Genomic DNA, 19,008 nt, shown 5'->3' with positions numbered 1-19,008 from the left:
ATTCCTTCTGTCCAGAGATGCCGCCTGTCCCGCTGAGTTACTCCGGCATTTTGTGTCTATCTTCGGTGTAAACCAGCACCTGCAGTTCCCTGGTACTCAAAAATGCTGGAGAAACTCTGCGGGTGCAGCAGCATCTATAGATGTTGCTGCACCCGCTGAGTTTCTCCAGCATTTTTGTGTACCTTCGATTTTCCAGCATCTGCAGTTCCTTCTTAAACACCTGCAGTTCCTTGCTCCACGAAAGACAGTCAATGTTGCACGTTGAACGTGTACCAACCTCGCGGCATTTTTCCTTATACAACAATGCGCATTTGCCACCATTTATTGCGAAAACCGTTGCAGTTAAAGCGATTTGCCTGTGAAATTAAGATGCAAACTGGCCTTCGTATTTAACGAAAAGGACACTGTCTCCAGTCTCCAGTCAACCATTGCATCTCCTAACATTTAGCAATCACTTCCTGTATCGTATTACAAAAGTAATTGCTCATTAACGAGGTGCGATCCGCTCATTGCAAACTGCATAATGACCCTGCTTGTCTGAAATCAGCAAAGCTTTAGAAATGGGTAAGTAGTGGAAAAGCACATGTTGATGAACTGCCCAAAATAATCGACTCGGTTAATAAGCTGCCAGTGGGAGTTTGTGATTGACTACTATGTTAATGGTGAATCGTTATGGCCATTTGCCCAGTAGATAACATCTGCCGGTGATTTGCCTAGTTATGGTAACTAATAGGCTCTTCCCTAAGATAAGGGAAGGTAGGCACAAAATGCCAGAGTAAAGGGCCTGTCGCACCAGCATGCGACTGCATGCGGCGAGCGCGACCTAACGTGGTCGCTTGAGCCATACGGCCTCGCGTGGCCGGTCCCATTTCGATCGCCGGAGCCGTATGGAGTTGTGTGGGGCTGGTCCCGACATCGCCCGGGGCTCCGAAAAACTGACACTGTCCAAAAATTCCGCGCAGCAACGGCCTTTCGGCCCGCAGCCGCATTGATGCCGTATGCAGCGTCTTGGCGCTGTACGCAGCGTCTTGGCGCTGTATGCAGCGTCTTGGCGGCGTACGCCTAGCGCGTGGCGTTGCGCGATGACGTCACCGCCCAGCAGGCCGTTGCGTGATGACGTAACCGCCCGACGTCCAAATTCAGTCGGCCCGCCTCCTGCCCAGCTGATTGTTGAGTATGATGTCAGAACCAGCCCCGCACAACTCCAGACGGCTCCGCGGTTGGAAGTGGGACCGGCCCCACGAGGCCGTACGCCTCAAGCCACCACGTTTGGTCGCGCTCGCCGCATGCTGGTGGGACAGGCCCTTAACTCGGCGGGACAGGCAGCATCTCTGGAGCGAAAGAATGGGTGATGTTTCGGGGCGAGACCCTCCTTCAGACTGAAGAAGTGTCTCGACCCAAAATGTCATGCATTCCTTTTCTCCAGAGATGCTGCCTGTTTCGCTGAGTTACTCCAGCATTTTGTGTCTTATCTTCTCTCATGCTTCTTGTTCCATGAACTAATGGGTAAACGTTGGCACAAGGAACTGCTGATGTTGGTTTGCAAAAAAGACTCAGAGAGTAGGAGTAACTCAGCGGGTCAGGCAGCATCTGTGGAGAAAAGGAATAGGTGAAGTTTCGTGTCGAGATCCTTCCTCAGGCTGAGAGTCAGGGGAGAGGGAAACTAGAGGCATGAAAAGATACAGAACAAATCACAGCTGGCACCGATGACTCAACAAAGGTGGAGCCCACAATGGTCCATTGTTGGTTGTGGAAGAGGTGATAATGAAGGGATGCAAACAGTGAAACTAGCAAGATGACTAAGGTGGGGGAGGGATGGAGAATGAGGGAATGGGAGGGCTATTTGACATTAGACAGCTTCAAAACTATTGTGTTCAGTTTTGGTCTCCTAATTTGAGGAAGGACATCCTTGTGATTGAGGCAGTGCAGCATAGGTTCACGAGATTGATCCCTGGGATGGCGGGACTGTCATATGAGGAAAGATTGAAAAGACTAGGCTTGTATTCACTGGAGTTTAGAAGCATGAGGGGGATCTTATAGAACCATATAAAATTATAAAAGGACTGGACAAGCTAGATGCAGGAAAAATGTTCCCAATGTTGGGCGAGTCCAGAACCAGGGGCCACAGTCTTAGAATAAAGGGGAGGTCATTTAAGACTGAGGTGAGAAAAATCTTCTTCACCCAGAGAGATGTGAATTTATGGAATTCCCTGCCACAGAGGGCAGTGGAGGCCAAGTCACTGGATGGATTTAAGAGAGAGTTAGATAGAGCTCTAGGGGCTAGTAGAGTCAAGGAATATGGGGAGAAGGCAGGCACGGGTTATTGATTGGGGACGATCAGCCATGATCACAATGAATGGTGGTGCTGACTCGTAGGGCTGAATGGCCTCCTCCTGCACCTATTTTCTATGTTTCTATGTTTCTAACCATTGTTGATCTGTAACAGTGTGTATCTCTAGCAAATCTCCTCTGTATCATAGCGATACAGTGTGGAAACAGGCCCTTCAGACCAACATGCCCACACCACCCAAAATGTCCCAGCTACACTAGTCCCACCTGCCTGCGTTTGGTCCATATCCCTCCAAACCTGCCCTATCCATGTACCTGTCTGACGGTTTCTTAAACGTTGGGATAGTCCCAGCCTCAACTACGTCCTCTGGCAGCTCGTTCCATACACCCACCATTGTTTGCTTGGTCGATCTTAGATTAGTAATGTAGGCTTCAAAGTTTAAGCAGGTAATGGAGGTCATCTGGCTCTGCGTGATACTCTAGGAGAGTACCTAGAGTACCTCTTAGAGTACTAGGACCCCTGTCTCAGCTATGTCCACCGAGTCCACACCGACCAGTGATCCCCGCACACTAACATTATCCTACACACGTCGTGGACAATTCACATTTATAACAAGCCAATCAACCTACAAACCTGGGAGGAAACTGGAAATCCCGGAAGAAACCCACGCGGGTCACGGGGAGAACGTACAAACTCCGTACAGACAAGCACCCGTAGTCAGTATCGAACCCGGGTCTCTGGCGCTGTAAGGCAGCAACTCTACCGCTGCCCACAGCATTCCAATTGCCCCTGGTTATTTTCACGAAACGTCTTGCCGGTAAATGTGGAGGTAATTGCTATTCATGATGGGCCACCGTGCAAAGATTCTTCTTCTTCTTCTTCTTCTTAAGCCCTTTGCTCCTCTAGGGAGCATAGGCCATTGACAAATGTCCTCCACCTCACTCGGTTGTTGGCAGTTCTTTCGAGATCTCCCCAGTTGAGCCCACTCTCAGATTTTTCAGTCTGGACACCTTTTCTCCAACTGTTACTGGGGCCACCTCTTTTCCTTTTTCCTTGGGGGTTCCATTTCAAGGCTTGCCGGGTGATGTTTGTGGCAGGTTTCCTGAGGGTGCGTCCAAGTCCAATCCAACTCCATTTTCTCCTTCAAATTTGATAGTCAATGAGCTCCTGGCTTGTTCTTCTCCACAGGTCTACATTGCTTAACTTGTCTCTCCACCAGATGTTAAGTATTCTCCCAAGGCAGATGTTAATGAATGTTTGCAGCCTGTTTGCAGCAAGTGTGTTTTGTTGTTTTCCATGTATCTGATCCATACAGCTTCACCGGTTTCACATTTGAGTTAAAGATGTGTATTTTGGTGATGATTGAGAAGTGTTTTGAGCTCCAGATCTTCCTGAGCATGTTAAACACCACCCTAGCCTTATTGACTTTGAGTTTGACTTGATTGTATTCATGTATAATATCATCTAATCTGTTTGGCTTCATTGGTGAACATTGGAATCCACTATTGATTCATTGAATTGCAACATTTATAAAGCAAATTGTGGCGCCACCTGGTGGTCAAGCCACTTACTGATCGAACCCTCGTCACCAGAACAGGTCACGTGACTGCGTTTGGCCTGAAGAGAATGTCATCATTTAAAGGGGTGTGTCCTACAACAACAGCAGAAACTTAGCTCAAGGCCGCGAGTCAACAACCTCGTTCAACAGCAGCAAGAATGACTTTATGTTAGAGTGCATCAAACTCGCACGTACACCAAACCTGTAATGTCTTCATAAAAACAACCTTTGTACACGACTTTTGGACTCTCTACAAAATCACATTTTAGGATATAATAGTGTGGACCTAGTAACTGATGCTGCCCTGGCCTGGATGTCCACCCTTGATCTACAACTTTAGGCTGTGCACGCACGCCATACGCAAGGAGAAGGTTGCAGATACCTAGACGACACACTTTTTAGCGCCTTGTTCCAAAGGCCACATCCAGTAACGGGTCACAAGGCAATAGATCATTCCCTGTTCGGGCGATGGCTTGTTACACTATGATCCAGCATATGACAGTGATACAGCAGCTTTGGTGCTGACACCTCTCTAATGTTGATGCATGTCAAAGTGCTGGTGAATCTGTGAAATGTTAAGGCTGGTGTTCAGAGTGGATCGTTCATTTATCAGTAAGTTTTTGCTAATGGCACTGTTATGTATTACATCATTAGGCAGAACGAAATAGCTGTCTGATTTAAACATCCTTGTAATCTGTCTGTGCGTTGTCAACCTGAACTTGCTGTCGTTGCTTGACTTGATGCTGCTAAAGGAGCAACACTGAGAAATCAGCCATAGAAACAGGCCCGGAAACAGGCCCTTCGGCCCTTCGGCCCTACTTGCCCAAACCATGTCCCAGATACACTAGTCTCACCTGCCTGCGTTCGGTCCATATCCCTCCAAACCTGTCCTATCCATGTACATACTTGCCCAACTGCTTCTTAAACATTGGGATAGTCCCAGCCTCATCTACCTCCTCTGGCAGCTTGTTCCATACACCCACCACCCTTTGTGTGAAAAAGATACCCCTTAGATACCTATTCAATCTTTTCCCCTTCACCTTAAACCTATGTCCTCTGGTCCTCGATTCACCTACTCTGGGCAAGAGACTCTGTGCATCTACCTGATCTATTTCTCTCATGATTTTATACACCTCTATAAAATCACCCATCATCCTCCTGCGCTTCAAGGAATAGAGTCCCAGCCTGCTCAACCTCTCCCTATAGCTCAGAACCCCTAGTCCTTGCAACATCCTCATTAAATCTTCTCTGTACTCTTACCAGCTTGGCAACATCTTTCCTTTAAGGATAAGAGGGAAGTATTTTAGGACCGAGATGAGAAAATCATTTTTTACACAGAGAGTGGTGAATCTGTGGAATTCTCTGCCACAGAAGATAGTTGAGGCCAGTTCATTGGCTATATTTAAGAGGGAGTTAGATGTGGCCCTTGTGGCTAAAGGGATCAGGGGGTATGGAGAGAAGGCAGGTACAGGATACTGAGTTGGATGATCAGCCATGATCATATTGAATGGCGGTGCAGGCTCGAAGGGCCGAATGGCCTACTCCTGCACCCATTTTCTATGTTTCTATGTTCTATGTTTCTATGACATAAGATGATGAGGAAACTATCGAGGGATTAACTAGGGAACAAATTAAGAACTGAAGAAACAGGACTACTAAGAAAGGTGCTGAAGATGAGTTCCGACACGAAATGTCACCCATCCTTTTACTCCTGAGATGCTGCCTGACCCGCTGAGTTCCTCCAGCACTTGTGTCTATCTATTGGTCAAATAAGTTTATCCCAACAAGAGGGAAACCACAGGGTTTAGTTTAGCGATGCAGTATGGAAACAGGCCCTTCAGCCCACTGAGTCCATGCTAACCATCGATCACTCTGGCTCATTCCACCTGTTCCACTTTCGCATCCACTCCCGGACACCTGGGGCAACTAATAGAGGCCAATCAACCCACAAACCCACACTCCTTTGGGATATGGGAAGAAATCAGAGAACCCGGATATCAGTAAACCCAGGCGGTCACAGGAAGAACATGCAAACTCCATGCAGACAGCACCCGAAGTCAGGATCGAACCTGGGTCTCTGGTGCTGTGAGGCACCACTATGGTCATGATTAAAGAAGATTATTACCTATCTCCCCCTCCTCCCCCCCCCCCTTCCCTCCTACTCACCATCCAGGGAATCGTCTTGGTGAACATTGGCATAGAACACAAAGTGCTGGAGTAACTCAGTGGGTCAGCAGCATCTCTAGAGGACACGGATGGGCGATGTTTTAAGTTAGGGCCCTTCTTCAGACTGATTTAGTCGGAGTCTGGAAGAGAGATGGGGTGGGGGGAGGGGAGCAATGCCGCGCGAGTGATGGTTGGATACAGGTGAGGGGGGTGGGGGTTTGATGGTCAGATGGGTGAACAATGGCTCGAGATGAGAACAGCAAATGGGTGAGTAAAGAGGACGAAAGGGGGACAAGGAAGCAAGGAAAAAGACATTTTGAAAAGGAGAGAAGAATGAGGTGAGACTAATAGGTGGTAGGGGGAGGGGGGAGGGTGGGTTTTAGAACGGGGATGGGATAGTAGAGATGGGACACCTTAAACCAATGTCCCTCTGGTTCTCGATTCCCCTACTCTGGGCAAGAGAATCTGTGCATCAACCCGATCTATTCCTCTCATGATAGGCACAAAAGGCTTGAGTCCCAGCAGGACAGGCAGCATCTCTGCAGCGAAGGAATGGGCGACGTTTCGGGTCGAGGCCCTTCTTTCCTCTCACAAATTTGTACACACCCTTATGATTTTGTAAAGGTGGCGTTCAGAGTCAGGATCTTTCTTCAGTATAAGATCACCCCTCATCCTCCTGCGCTCCAAGGAGGCCCAGCCTGCTCAACCTCTCCCTTTAACTCAGCCCCTCGAGTCCTGGCAACATCCTCGGATATCTTCTCCGCAACCTTTATCGTGAGAATCCTCTCAAAGCTCTTCTGCAGATTTATACAATCTGGATAGGCCCTTTGCTCTGTGTTCCTGGGGTTTTTCGATTATTGTCCTCTGAGGATTGTAGACTATAGACTGTCTTCAAAACACTGCCCGGTTTCCAGTTACTGAAAGTAAGCATGCAGGTACAGCAGGCAATGAAGAAAGCTAATGGCATGTTGGCCTTCTTTGTGAGTGGATTTGAGTTTAGAACCAAGGAGGCCCTTGGTGAGGGCCCTAGTGAGACCACACCTGGAGTATTGTGTACAATTTTGGTCTCCTAATTTGAGGAAGGACATTATTGCTATTGAGGGAGTGCAGCGTAGGTTCACCAAATTAATTCCCGGGATGGCGGGACTGACATATGATAGAAACATAGAAACATAGAAATTAGGTGCAGGAGTAGGCCATTCGGCCCTTCGAGCCTGCACCGCCATTCAATATGGTCATGGCTGATCATCCAACTCAGTATCCCGTACCTGCCTTCTCTCCATACCCTCTGATCCCCTTAGCCACAAGGGCCACATCTAACTCCCTCTTAAATATAGCCAATGAACTGGCCTCGACTACCCTCTGTGGCAGGGAGTTCCAGAGATTCACCACTCTCTGTGTGAAAAAAGTTCTTCTCATCTCGGTTTTAAAGGATTTCCCCCTTATCCTTAAGCTGTGACCCCTTGTCCTGGACTTCCCCAACATCGGGAGCAATCTTCCTGCATCTAGCCTGTCCAACCCCTTAAGAATTTTGTAAGAAAGATGAAAGAATGGGTCGACTGGGCTTGTATACTCTGGAATTTCGAAGGATGAGAGGACATCTTATAGAAACATATTAAATTGTTAAGGGATTGGACAGGCTAGATGCAGGAAACATGTTCCCAATGTTGGGTGAGTCCAGAACCAGGGGGTTACAGTTTAAGAATAAGGGGTAGGCTGAGATGAGGAAAAATGTTTTCACCCAGAGAGTTGTGAATCTGTGGAATTCTCTGCCACAGAAGGCAGTGCAGGCCAATTTACTGGATGTTTTCAAGAGAGAGTTCGATTTAGTTTTTAGGGCTAAAGGAATCAAGATATATGGGGGGAAAAGCAGGAACGGGGTACTGATTTTAGCTGGTCAGTCATGATCATATTGACAATAGACAATAGGTGCAGGAGCAGGCCATTCGGCCCTTCGAGCCAGCACCGCCATTCAATGTGATCATAGCTGATCATCAACAATCAGTACCCTGTTCCTGCCTTCTCCCCATATCCCCTGACTCTGCTATCTTTAAGAACCCTATCTAGCTCTCTCTTGAAAGTATCCAGAAAACCTGCCTCCACTGCCCTCTGAGAATTCCACAGACTCACAACTCTCTGTGTGAAAAAGTGTTTCCTCATGTCTGTTCTAAATGGCTTACCCCTTATTATTAAACTGGTTCTGGACTCCCCCAACATCGGGAACATGTTTCCTGCCTCTAGCGTGTCCAAACCCTTAATAATCTTATATGTTTCAATAACATGCCCTCTCATCCTAAATTCCAGAGAATACAAGCCCAGTCGCTCCATTCTCTCAGCATGGCGGTGCTTGCTCAAAGGGCCGAATGGCCTACTCCTGCACCTACTATGTGTCTATGTTTCCATCAGGGCCCTGCGTAATGAGAGGCATTTAACATGTCTGGTTGCAGGCCGCTGAGAAACGATGCTAACTGCTGCCTGCTGAAGCACAGGAGGAACCCGGCATGATAATACCCTGTCCTTATCTGTGTGACTTTTGTTGCTTGTGCATTTAGCAGCAGGACAGAGGAAATGTCACGCTGATTTTGTACATCATCCGTACAACTCAGCCAGGACCAAATAGTGAATCTGCAACTAATTTGGGACATTAGCTCGTGATCACTCCCAACCATCGATCATTCTAAGTCTAAGACATCTAAACCACCCAGACTGAACTACTGCCCAGGGATTATTCAGAAATCCTGTTGTAACTCAATTCAGTGCATGGTTGATTTTATTAATTTTGTATTTTGACTTTGGTGAATTAACAACAATAGACACAGTAGGTGCAGGAGTAGGCCATTCGGCCCCTCGAGCCAGCACCACCATTCAATGTGATCATGGCTGATCATCCACTATCAGTACCCCGTTCCTGCCTTCTCCCCCTATCCCCTGACTCCGCTATCTTTAACACGGGTAGGCCATAAGTCTCCATGTTTTATATTGTCCGATTAATGTAAGTCAGAGTACCAAGAGTGGTATCTTGTTACGTGCATTACCACATGATTACACTGGGGACATTGTTTATATACTGGGTACGCTAGTATATGTATACTGCATTTGATGGTGTGTACAGTACGCTGCATACAACAACTCCAGTTCAGAGGCTCATAGGTGCGCAAGATAGTGTAAATATTAGTTTAGTTTAGATTAGAGATACAGCGCGGAAACAGGCCGTTTGGCCCACTGGGTCCGTGCCGACCAGCGATTAAATCAAGTCTGCAATTTATCCCATCAGATAAAGCATAAAAAGAAGTTTAATTTGACACCTAATTCACTTTCATATCTTCAGTATTAAAAAAGTTATGGCCATTTTCATACTCGGAAATCAGCATCCTGTTCCCTATTGCTTTGCCATTGACTTAACACAAAAGCTGTGATCGAGGACAGTCAAAAGCCCATAACTTTCTTAAAAATCAAGAGAGCTGAATGAAATTTTCAATTATTATAGATTGAAGCATTCTGAAACAAATATAATGCATCTTACTTGGATGACCTGAAATTAAAGCATATAATTAGTTAATTACCTAATTGTAGTTAATTACAAAATTGACTGTTGTGACGGAAATAGTAATGAACACCCAGACTGCCTTGAAAATTCAAAAATGTGATATTCTCAAGATCAGAACTTTAATATTATTGTATTATATGCTGTAAATCCATAACAGATAGGTAAATAAATTACAATTTCTAGCAATAGATCAAGTCTGTATGGAGAAGATCAGTTGCTAGCTGGTACATTGGCATATCATAATCAGTAGCATCATCATACTCCTCAGATTCTAACCAATAAGCAACTGTACACCTTGTTTTTCCTCAACCTTTCAATGTTGGCATTGTAAACTACAAGTTTTTGCTCTTCACACCACGCATGACATGCCTTTCTGCCCACTACTTTCCCATTAAGAATGTCCTGTAGATTCCATTTCTTAAGAAAAGGATATATTTTTAAAATAGCCTAAGTATCCAAATAACAAACTAATCCCATTCACACAAGAATTCACAATATAACATGATTTTTAAATCTCACCATCATGAATTTATATGCCAGATGGAAGGAATTTAATGTTTAATTCCCATAAATTAATCTAGAAACATCCACTCAATATAATTAAAATTATTATTTTTTTGCACAATACATGGGCTGATATTTAGTATAAAAATATAGACAATGACACAAAATATAGACGATTTAGATGCTCTTATGACATGATTGTCCAAAAAAAAAGAGCATTTAAATCATCTTGCGAGTGGGTTTTTCTGGAACGCGATCGATTGGAACGTTGCATTTGCGGTGAATTTGATCCCCATATCAGCAGGAAAAACACTGCCGGCTTGTATGGGGCCCAAATCACATTTTCGCATCCTAAAATGTGATTAAAGCCATCCCAAGAAACAAGTTTATATGTAAAATAAATGACTTACATTTTGTTTTGTCCCGTTGATACGATCCGTCACATTGTAGGCGTTGAGGGCGTTAGAAGTCGCTTTTTATTTTAATGTAATTATTAAATTGTCTCGCGATTAAATAAATATAAAAATCGGGAACTGAAGTCCGATCGATTGTTCTTTAGCAGCTGGCAGCCCGAGGAAATCCGCCTCCGATAAGCAGGGGAAAATGGCATTTTAAACCCGCCCCTCCCCCCCTCCCCCCCCCTCAAAGGCGCCAAAGTCGTGCACACGGCCAGTGGCAGAACTGCAGCGCCGCTGAAGGTAAGTTTTGTAACATGGCTACACTATCCTACACCCACTAGCGACAATTTTTACGTTTACCAAGCCAATTAACCTACAAATCTGTACGTCTTTGGAGTGTGGGAGGAAACCGAAGATATCGGAGAAAACCCACACAGGTCACGGGGAGAACGTACAAACTCCATTCAGACAGCACTCCGCGGCGATAGTACCTGCCTCAAATACCTCCTCCGGTAGCTCTTTCCTTACACCCATCAACCTTTATAGATAACAGTCAATAGATAATAGGTGCAATAGTAGGCCATTCGGCCCTTCGAGCCAGCACCGCCATTCAATGTGATCATGGCTGATCATCCCCAATCAGTACCCCGTCCCTGCCTTCTCTCCATATTCCTTGATTCCACTATCTTTAAGAGCCCTATCTAGCTCTCTCTTGAAAGCATCCAGAGAACCGGCCTCCACCGCCTTTTGAGGCAGAGAATTCCACAGACTCACAACTCTCTGTGTATACAGTCATTTACAGTGTACAGTGTTACAATTTACAGTTATTTACAGTATATAGATACATGATAAGGGAATACCGTTTAGTGCAAGGTAACGCAAGCAAAGTCCGATCAAGGCAGGCACGTGCCGTCAGGGTAGGCAAGGTAGGCTGTGCCCACCCTTAATAAAATTATAAAATAAATAGTAACTAGTAAATATATATAGTAAAGGCACGGGAGAATTATACTTACCTAAGAGATCGATCTTAGGTTTTCAAGATTTTTAAAAGCCGATTGACCAAAGATACTGACCACCTACCCTGATTAATTACTCACTGCATGTGCCTGGATCAAGGATAGTCCGAGGGTCAACAAAGAGGTAGATAGTCGTTCAGCACTGCTCTCTGATTATCTGAACCAGATGAGGTTTAGGGCCTGTCCCACTTTCATGCGATTGCATGCGTTCGGCGCGACCAAACGGAAGCGGAATTCACGCGAAGTTTGCGCTAAGTACGGGCAGGAGTCGGGCCGACTGAATTTGGGCATCGCACGGCGTCGGGCAGTGACATCGTCATGCAATGCCACGCCGGGCGGTGACGACATCGCGCAACGCCATGCGCTAGGCGTACGCCGTCAAGACGCTGCGTACGACGTCAAGACGCAGCGTACGACCGCAATGCGCCTGCGTGCCGACAGGCCGTTGGCGCGCGAAGATTTCGGCCACTGCCAGAATTTCGGAGCCCCGCGCGATCTCGGGACCAGCCCCGCACAACTCCGCACTTCTAAGTGGGACCGGCCCCGCGCGGCCATACGGTGCCCGTACGCCTCAAGCGACCACAAGGTTGCGTAATTTGTGAGCCACGGTCGTGTAAGTCGGACAGGCCCTTTAGAATGACAGGTTCCCCAAATGAACCAGCAGGGTTGTTAGGACAGTTTGATCAATTCTTGGTTGTTCTCATTGACGCTGTATATTCCTGGATCAATGCTCTCTGCCTCCAGATAATAATCTGGTAACCCGATCACAGTGTCGTCAACCCCTTGCCCTCATTACCGTGTGTAATGATGATCGATGCCTTGTGTTATTACTGAGTCTTGTTCAGCATAAGGTTGAAGGTGAAGGGGGGAAAGATTTAATGGGAATCTGAAGAGTAACTTTTTCCTGCAAACGGTGGTGGGTGTGGGACAGCAACAACACCTACATCAGGTTGCTGTTCATCGATTTCAGCTCCGCCTTTAACACTGTCATCCCCGCTAGCTTGATCACCAAACTCAGCGGACTTGGCATCTCCACCTCCCTCTGCAATTGGACACTGGATTTCCTCACCAACAGACCCCAGTCTGTTAGGGTCAACAACCTCACCTCCTCCACTATAACACTGAACACCGGCGTGCCATAGGGCTGTGTGCTCAGCCCTCTCCTCTACTCCCTCTTCACCCATGACTGCATCCCTAAGTATGGCTCCAACGCCATCATTAAATTTGCCGACGACACCACGGTGGTAGGGCTGATCAGTGACAACGACGAGTCAACCTACAGGGAGGAGGTCCAGCACCTGACAACCTGGTGTGCCAACAATAACCTCGTCCTCAACTCCAAGAAGACGAAGGAAATTATTGTTGACTTCAGGAAGAACAGAGGGGGCAGACATACCCCCATCCGTATAAACGGGACTGAGGTGGAGCGCGTCTCCAACTACAAATTCCTCGGGGTACACATCTCGGAGGATCTGTCCTGGTCCCTCAATACCACCAAACTGATCAAAAAGGCGCAGCAGCGCCTTTACTTCCTGAGGAGGCTCAAGAAAGCTCACCTGTCCCCCCAGATCCTGACCAACTTTTACCGCTGTACCATCGAAAGCATCCTGACCACCTGCTTCACGGTATGGTACAGCAGTTGCACCGTAGCTGACAGGAAGGCACCACAACGGGTGATGAAAACCGCTCAGTACATCATCGGTGCCCCGCTCCCTGCCATGGATGCCCTCCACCGAAAACGGTGTCTGAGACGGGCCGGGAAGATCATCAAAGACCCCTCCCACCCTAACCATGGACTGTTTGCCCTCCTCCCATCAGGGAGGCTGTACAGGAGCCTCAGGTCTCGTACAAGCAGGATGAGGAACAGCTTCTACAACAACACTATCACATTGCTGAACTCGGAGTCCCGCCGATAGATTTCTCCAGTCTCTCCGTCCACATTGTTTGCTTATTCTGTATTTTTATTTCTATATTGCACTATTACTACGGACTGACGCTAAACTGCATTTCGTTGTACCCATACTTGTATCTGTGCAATGATATTAAAGTTGAATTGAATTGAAATGGAACGAGCTACCAGAGGAGGTAGTTGAGGCTGGGACTATCGCAACGTTTAAGAAACAATTAGACAAGTACAATTAAGGAACACCATGTCATATTTTGCTTGGGCAGCTTACAGCCCAGTGGTATGAATATTGATTTCTCTCACTTCAGGTAGTTCCAGCATTCCTTCTCTCTCTATCCCTCCCCCACCCAAGTCGCACTAGCTTTTCGTTTCACCGTACAAACAGCTACCAATGGCCTACCATCATCTTTTTTTTGCGTATCTTTTATTCTTTGTTCTTTATCTCACCACATCATCGTCTATATCTCTCGTTTCCCTTACCCCTAGCCAGTCTGAAGAAGGGTCTCGACCTGAATCGTCACCGATTCCTTCTCTCCAGAGATGCTGCCTGTCCGGCCGGCTGAGTTACTCCAGCTTTTTTGTGTCTTTCTTCAGTTTAAACCAGTATCTGCAATCTCTTCCTGGACAAATACAAGGATAGGTTGAGAGGGATAGGGGCCAATGGCAGGCAGGTGGGACTGGTGTAGATGGGACATGTTGGTCGGTATGGGCAAGTTGGGCCAAAGGGCCTGTTTCCACGCTGTATAATAAGGTACCTGCGATAAAGAGAGTGAAACAAGGATTCATCTCTGGGTCGCTCTTGGCTTACAAAACATAAAGCATTGAATTCTCCAGCCTATTCTTTGTAACTCTTCCTCCACTGTTATCTGACCTCATTCTCTATGTCTCAAGGTGGGAGATTGCAACCTTCACGTTTTCCGCCATGTTTCGATGTATGCAATCAACCTGGCGTGCACAATCAAATAAGATCAAATAGAACAAGTTGTCCTACAACTTTAGGCTGTGCACGCCATACGCAAAAAGAATATGTGCAGTTTTGGTCCCCGAATTTGAGGAAGGACATTCTTGCTATTGAGGGAGTGTAGCGTAGGTTTACAAGGTTAATTCCCGGGATGGCGGGACTGTCATATGTTGAGAGAATGGGCAGCTGGGCTTGTACACTCAGGAGTTTAGAAGGATGAGAGGGTATCTCATATAAGATTGTTAAGGGCTTGGACACTCTAGAGGCAGGAAACATGTTCCCGATGTTGGGGGAGTCCAGAACCAGGGGCCACAGTTTAAGAATAAGGAGTAAGCCATTTAGAACGGAGACGAGGAAACACTTTTTCTCACAGAGAGTGGTGAGTCTGTGGAATTCTCTGCCTCAGAGGGCGGTGGAGGCCGGTTCTCTGGATGCTTTCAAGAGAGAGCTAGATAGGGCTCTTAAAAATAGCGGAGTCAGGGGATATGGGGAGAAGGCAGGAACGGGGTACTGTTTGTGGATGATCAGCCATGATCACATTGAATGGCGGTGCTCGTTCGAAGGGCCAAATGGCCTACTCCTGCACCTATTGTCTATTGTCTAATGTGGGCACCACACTATTGACCCAATACAAAACCTGGTGTGTTTATTTTCTGTGCAGACGCGGTTACTCATCCCACGGGGCCTATGCCCAGAGCAAGCTTGCCCTGGTCCTCTTCTCGTACCAACTGCAGCAACGCCTAGCGGCCGACGGGAGCTACGTGACTTCCAACGTGGTGGACCCGGGGGTGGTCAGCACCGGCCTCTACAAGCACACCACCTGGCTCTTCAAACTGTGCAAGTGGCTGACTTCCTGGTTGCTCTTCAAGGTACGAGGCTTTTTCTCTGCATTTCGCCCAGCTGTTCAGTTTAGTTTTAGAAATACAGCGCAGAATTTCAGCCCGCCGGGTCCGCGCCGACCAGCGATCCCCGCACATTAACACTGCCCTGCACACACACACACACACACACACCAGGGATAATGTGCGTTTATTCCTAGCCGATTAACCTACGCTCTACGTCTCTGGAGTGTGGGAGGACACCGAAGATACCGCAGAAAAGTCACGGGGAGAACGTACAAACTCCGTACAGACAAGCACCCGCAATCAGGATCAAACCCGGGTCCCAATAGACAATAGACAATAGGTGCAGGAGTAGGCCATTTGGCCCTTCGAGCCAGCACCGGCATTCAATGTGATCATGGCTGATCATCCCCAATCAGTACCCCCGTTCCTGCCTTCTCCCCTGACTCCGCTATTTTTAAGGGACCTATCTAGCTCTCTCTTGAAAGCTGGTGCCCTGGCGCTGGAAGGCAGCAACTCTACCGCTGCGCCACTGTGCCACCGTGCCAACCATGATTGCCTCCTGAAATCAACTTACTGTGATCAAAACTCAGAGAGCTGGAGCAACTCAACGGGTCAGGCTCAGCCTCAGTGGAGGGAAAGCATGGGCAATGTCTCGGGTTCAGACCCTTCTTCAGACTCAGTCTGAAACATCGTCCATCCAATCAATGATTAAATGACATTTTATTGTCATGTGTACCTAGGTACAGTGAATGTAGCGCTGGAGACCCGGGTTCGATCCCGACTACGGGTTACGGGGTTTATGCGTTCTCCCTGTAACCCGCGTGGGTTTCCTCCCACACTCTAAAGACGTACAGGTTTGTAGGTTAATTGGCTTGGTGTAAATGTAAAAATGATCCCCAGTGGGTGTAGGATAGTGTTAATGTGCGGTCGGCACGGACCCTGTGCTGCACTTTTGTTCCCGTGCTGCACTTTTTCTGGTCAATATAATAGTAAGATTAAACGAGAACTTACCAGTTTGAAGTTTGATCTGTATTTTATGAGGAGGAACGTTGAGGGAATACGTGAAGAACCCGCTTCCAAAGCATGCGTGTCATTCTTCAAAGCAGCGGTGTGAGGTCACAGAAACTATAATGACCTAACATAGTAAGATTATCAAAGAGATACCAGTTTTGATATGATCATAGGAGGGTGGGAGCGGAGGGCACGTATTCCCTCAACATTCCTCCTCATAAAATACAGATCAAACTTCAAACTGGTAAGTTCTCGTTTAATCTTACTATTTTACTTCGGAGTCACGTGAGTGACTACGTGAAGATTTCAAAGCTCTGTGACCTCATGCCGTGGAACGAGTCCATGCTTCACAACTGCCTTGGGTATTGGGAGAAGGTATCATTAGTAATTTTTTAAACACACTTATACAAAGACTTGTGTGGTATAACGAAAAATAAATTTATTAAATTGAAATCATAGCCCTGTAACCTTTCGGGCAAGTTATATTATTGAGCGTAAAACGCTTTCAGAAAAACGATGATGGCTCCAAAACTGGTTTGTTATAAAACATTTGGAAAGTCCTCCACATTTTTTGCTGCGGATGTTGCTGCAGCCCTGGTGGAATGAGATTTGAAAACATTAGTGTCTATTCCTGCCATCTTTAGGACACATTTGAGCCACCTTGAGATAGTTTGTTTTATTAAATCATGTATGACAAACACCAGTTTCTCGGGTGAGATGATCAAGCAGTCCAGGCTCAATTTGTTTAATGACTGGACTCGTTGTGCGGTAACTAACGCCATGAGCATAACCATCTTCATGGTCAGTTTCCGAAGTGATAATGCTGTTATGGGCGACCAGCTCCTCAGCATGTTCAAAACGACACCCACATCCCAGATTCTGGAGTACCTGGTTTTAGAAGGTTTGGCATTGAATATGCCCCTCATAAGTTTTACCAGGGGGTGCGTTCCCACCGTGTGCCGCTCCGTTCCTTGCGATAGGTAATTGGAGAGTGCACTTCTGGCACTATTGATGGCACTGCAGCCCTTGATGTGTCCGAGGTACTGCTTCCGTGTTGACAGTCTTTGTGCGGATGTGATGAGATTCATAGTCCTGTCTGGCAGCTCCATGCCGTGTAGTGGGTCTTTCAGATTCTACAAATCAACAAATCCATTGTCTTATGGCATGGGTGACTGCCCCCAGACACTGGATGAATTAATAAATTTGGGCTATGCCCAATAAGGGCACATGGTTCTAACACCATCCCCTGTATGACCGAATACCACGGTTGAGTAGGCCAATCGGGTACTATGAGAATCCCAGATGCCGAATCTTGTTGAATTTTCCTTAGTACCCGATTGATGAGGCAGAACGGGGGAAATGCATAAAAAAGCCATTTCCCCCAATGCAGTGAGAAAGCATCTGTAGCTTCTGCCCCAGGGTCTGGTTCCCAGGACACATACGTTGGTAATTGGTGATTCAACCTGGATGCAAAAAGATCTCCATCTTAAAATGAACATATTGAATGAATGTGTTTAGGGTTGAAAGGTAAATGATAAACCGGCAACCCCCATCTTTTTTATTTTTAATAAATATGTTTGATACAAATTCTAATTGTTCATGAATAGTATGTTCAATTACACCTTTTGTATACAATCGTTGTAGCTCCGTGTGGGCTTTAGATTGTTCGGTTTTTGTAAGGACGAAATGCCTTTCTGGTGTATGTTGTACTGGGGGGTTATTGGGATGAGTAAATTCTATCAGATAACCCTGAATACTGCTTAGAACATACGAGTCTGTAGTGATTTTACACCATTCGTCACTGTAGTATTGCAACCTCCCTCCCACCGTCGTGGGTCCCTTTTTTACAAAAGAACCACACCCACCTACCTCCATGGTTACTGGTGGTTGTATTATTTTCTTTGTTTTTTGACTGCCACTGATGTAAGCCACACTTTTCGGTCTTCCATGTGGCTGGTACCGTGATCCAAAATAAGCCTTTGCGCTGGTTTTGATGAGCCCCAGTGTCTTGGCTTCCCCAAACAAAAGGGTTGGGGTTTTAACGGCTCTTTGTTTGCAAATTGTTGCATATTTAGGATCCAGTGCTGGCTGAATAGCAGCCCTCCGCATGCTATTCAGCTCATATTGTACATTACAGAACAGGGCTACTGCGTCTTGGTGGCCTTTAGTTTGCTCTGTTTTGTCCAGGGTGCGGATGTAAGCTGTGATCCCTGCCGTAAGCCCCTTTAAGGCTTTCTGGATTTTGAGATCATGGTTCCTGATGTCCCTCCCCATATGCTTCCAAATGCATTGGTTGACACTGGGGATTTGTAATGCATCACAGTTACCAGGTGGCAGATGTCTGGCCAGTGTCTCTGTGAATATTTGTTGTTGGAGTTGATGGCCAGACATGTAATTAATACTGGCTGCCATCCTGGAATCCAAGTCTGCCCCTGTTTGACTTGGTTTGAAGTAATCAGCCACCATGTCCAGCAGTGTATGTTTTTCTGCAGATTCAGGATCATGGGAAGCTGTGTGATCAGGGTCTGGCCCATCAGGGTCCTGCCCACTCTCCTCCGAAGAGGTCGAGATTTCAGGGGGTCCCTCACGGGGTACCCATATGGGGTTGCCTGCCCACTGTGGCTAGTCTCCACATTCATGGGACTGCCACTGTGAAGGAGCTCCTCCAGCAGCTCCTTTAGACGGTCTCTATGTTGAGCTGCACTTGCTATTTTTGGCTGCTCCCATTCCTGCAGCCTTTCAGCAGTGTGCTGCTCTTCTCTGTAGCCCCGCTGTTCCCGTCCCCGGTACTCACGGGTGCTGGTTT

At 46.8% G+C, this 19,008-nt stretch overlaps 1 protein-coding gene across 1 annotated transcript in view; it reads left to right on the top strand.

The window, feature by feature from the left end:
• The window catches only part of dhrsx (dehydrogenase/reductase X-linked), a 210,967-nt gene that overhangs the window by 168,720 nt on the left and 23,239 nt on the right, over positions 1-19,008 (top strand). The window contains exon 6 of the mRNA XM_033023342.1: positions 15,008-15,215. Coding sequence (XP_032879233.1) covers positions 15,008-15,215 — 208 coding nt within the window. The remainder of the gene's footprint in view (positions 1-15,007; positions 15,216-19,008) is intronic.

The sequence above is a fragment of the Amblyraja radiata genome, chromosome 6 (assembly GCF_010909765.2).
Source record: "Amblyraja radiata isolate CabotCenter1 chromosome 6, sAmbRad1.1.pri, whole genome shotgun sequence".
NCBI lineage: Eukaryota > Metazoa > Chordata > Chondrichthyes > Rajiformes > Rajidae > Amblyraja > Amblyraja radiata.
This window is presented reverse-complemented; position numbering and strand designations above follow the sequence as displayed.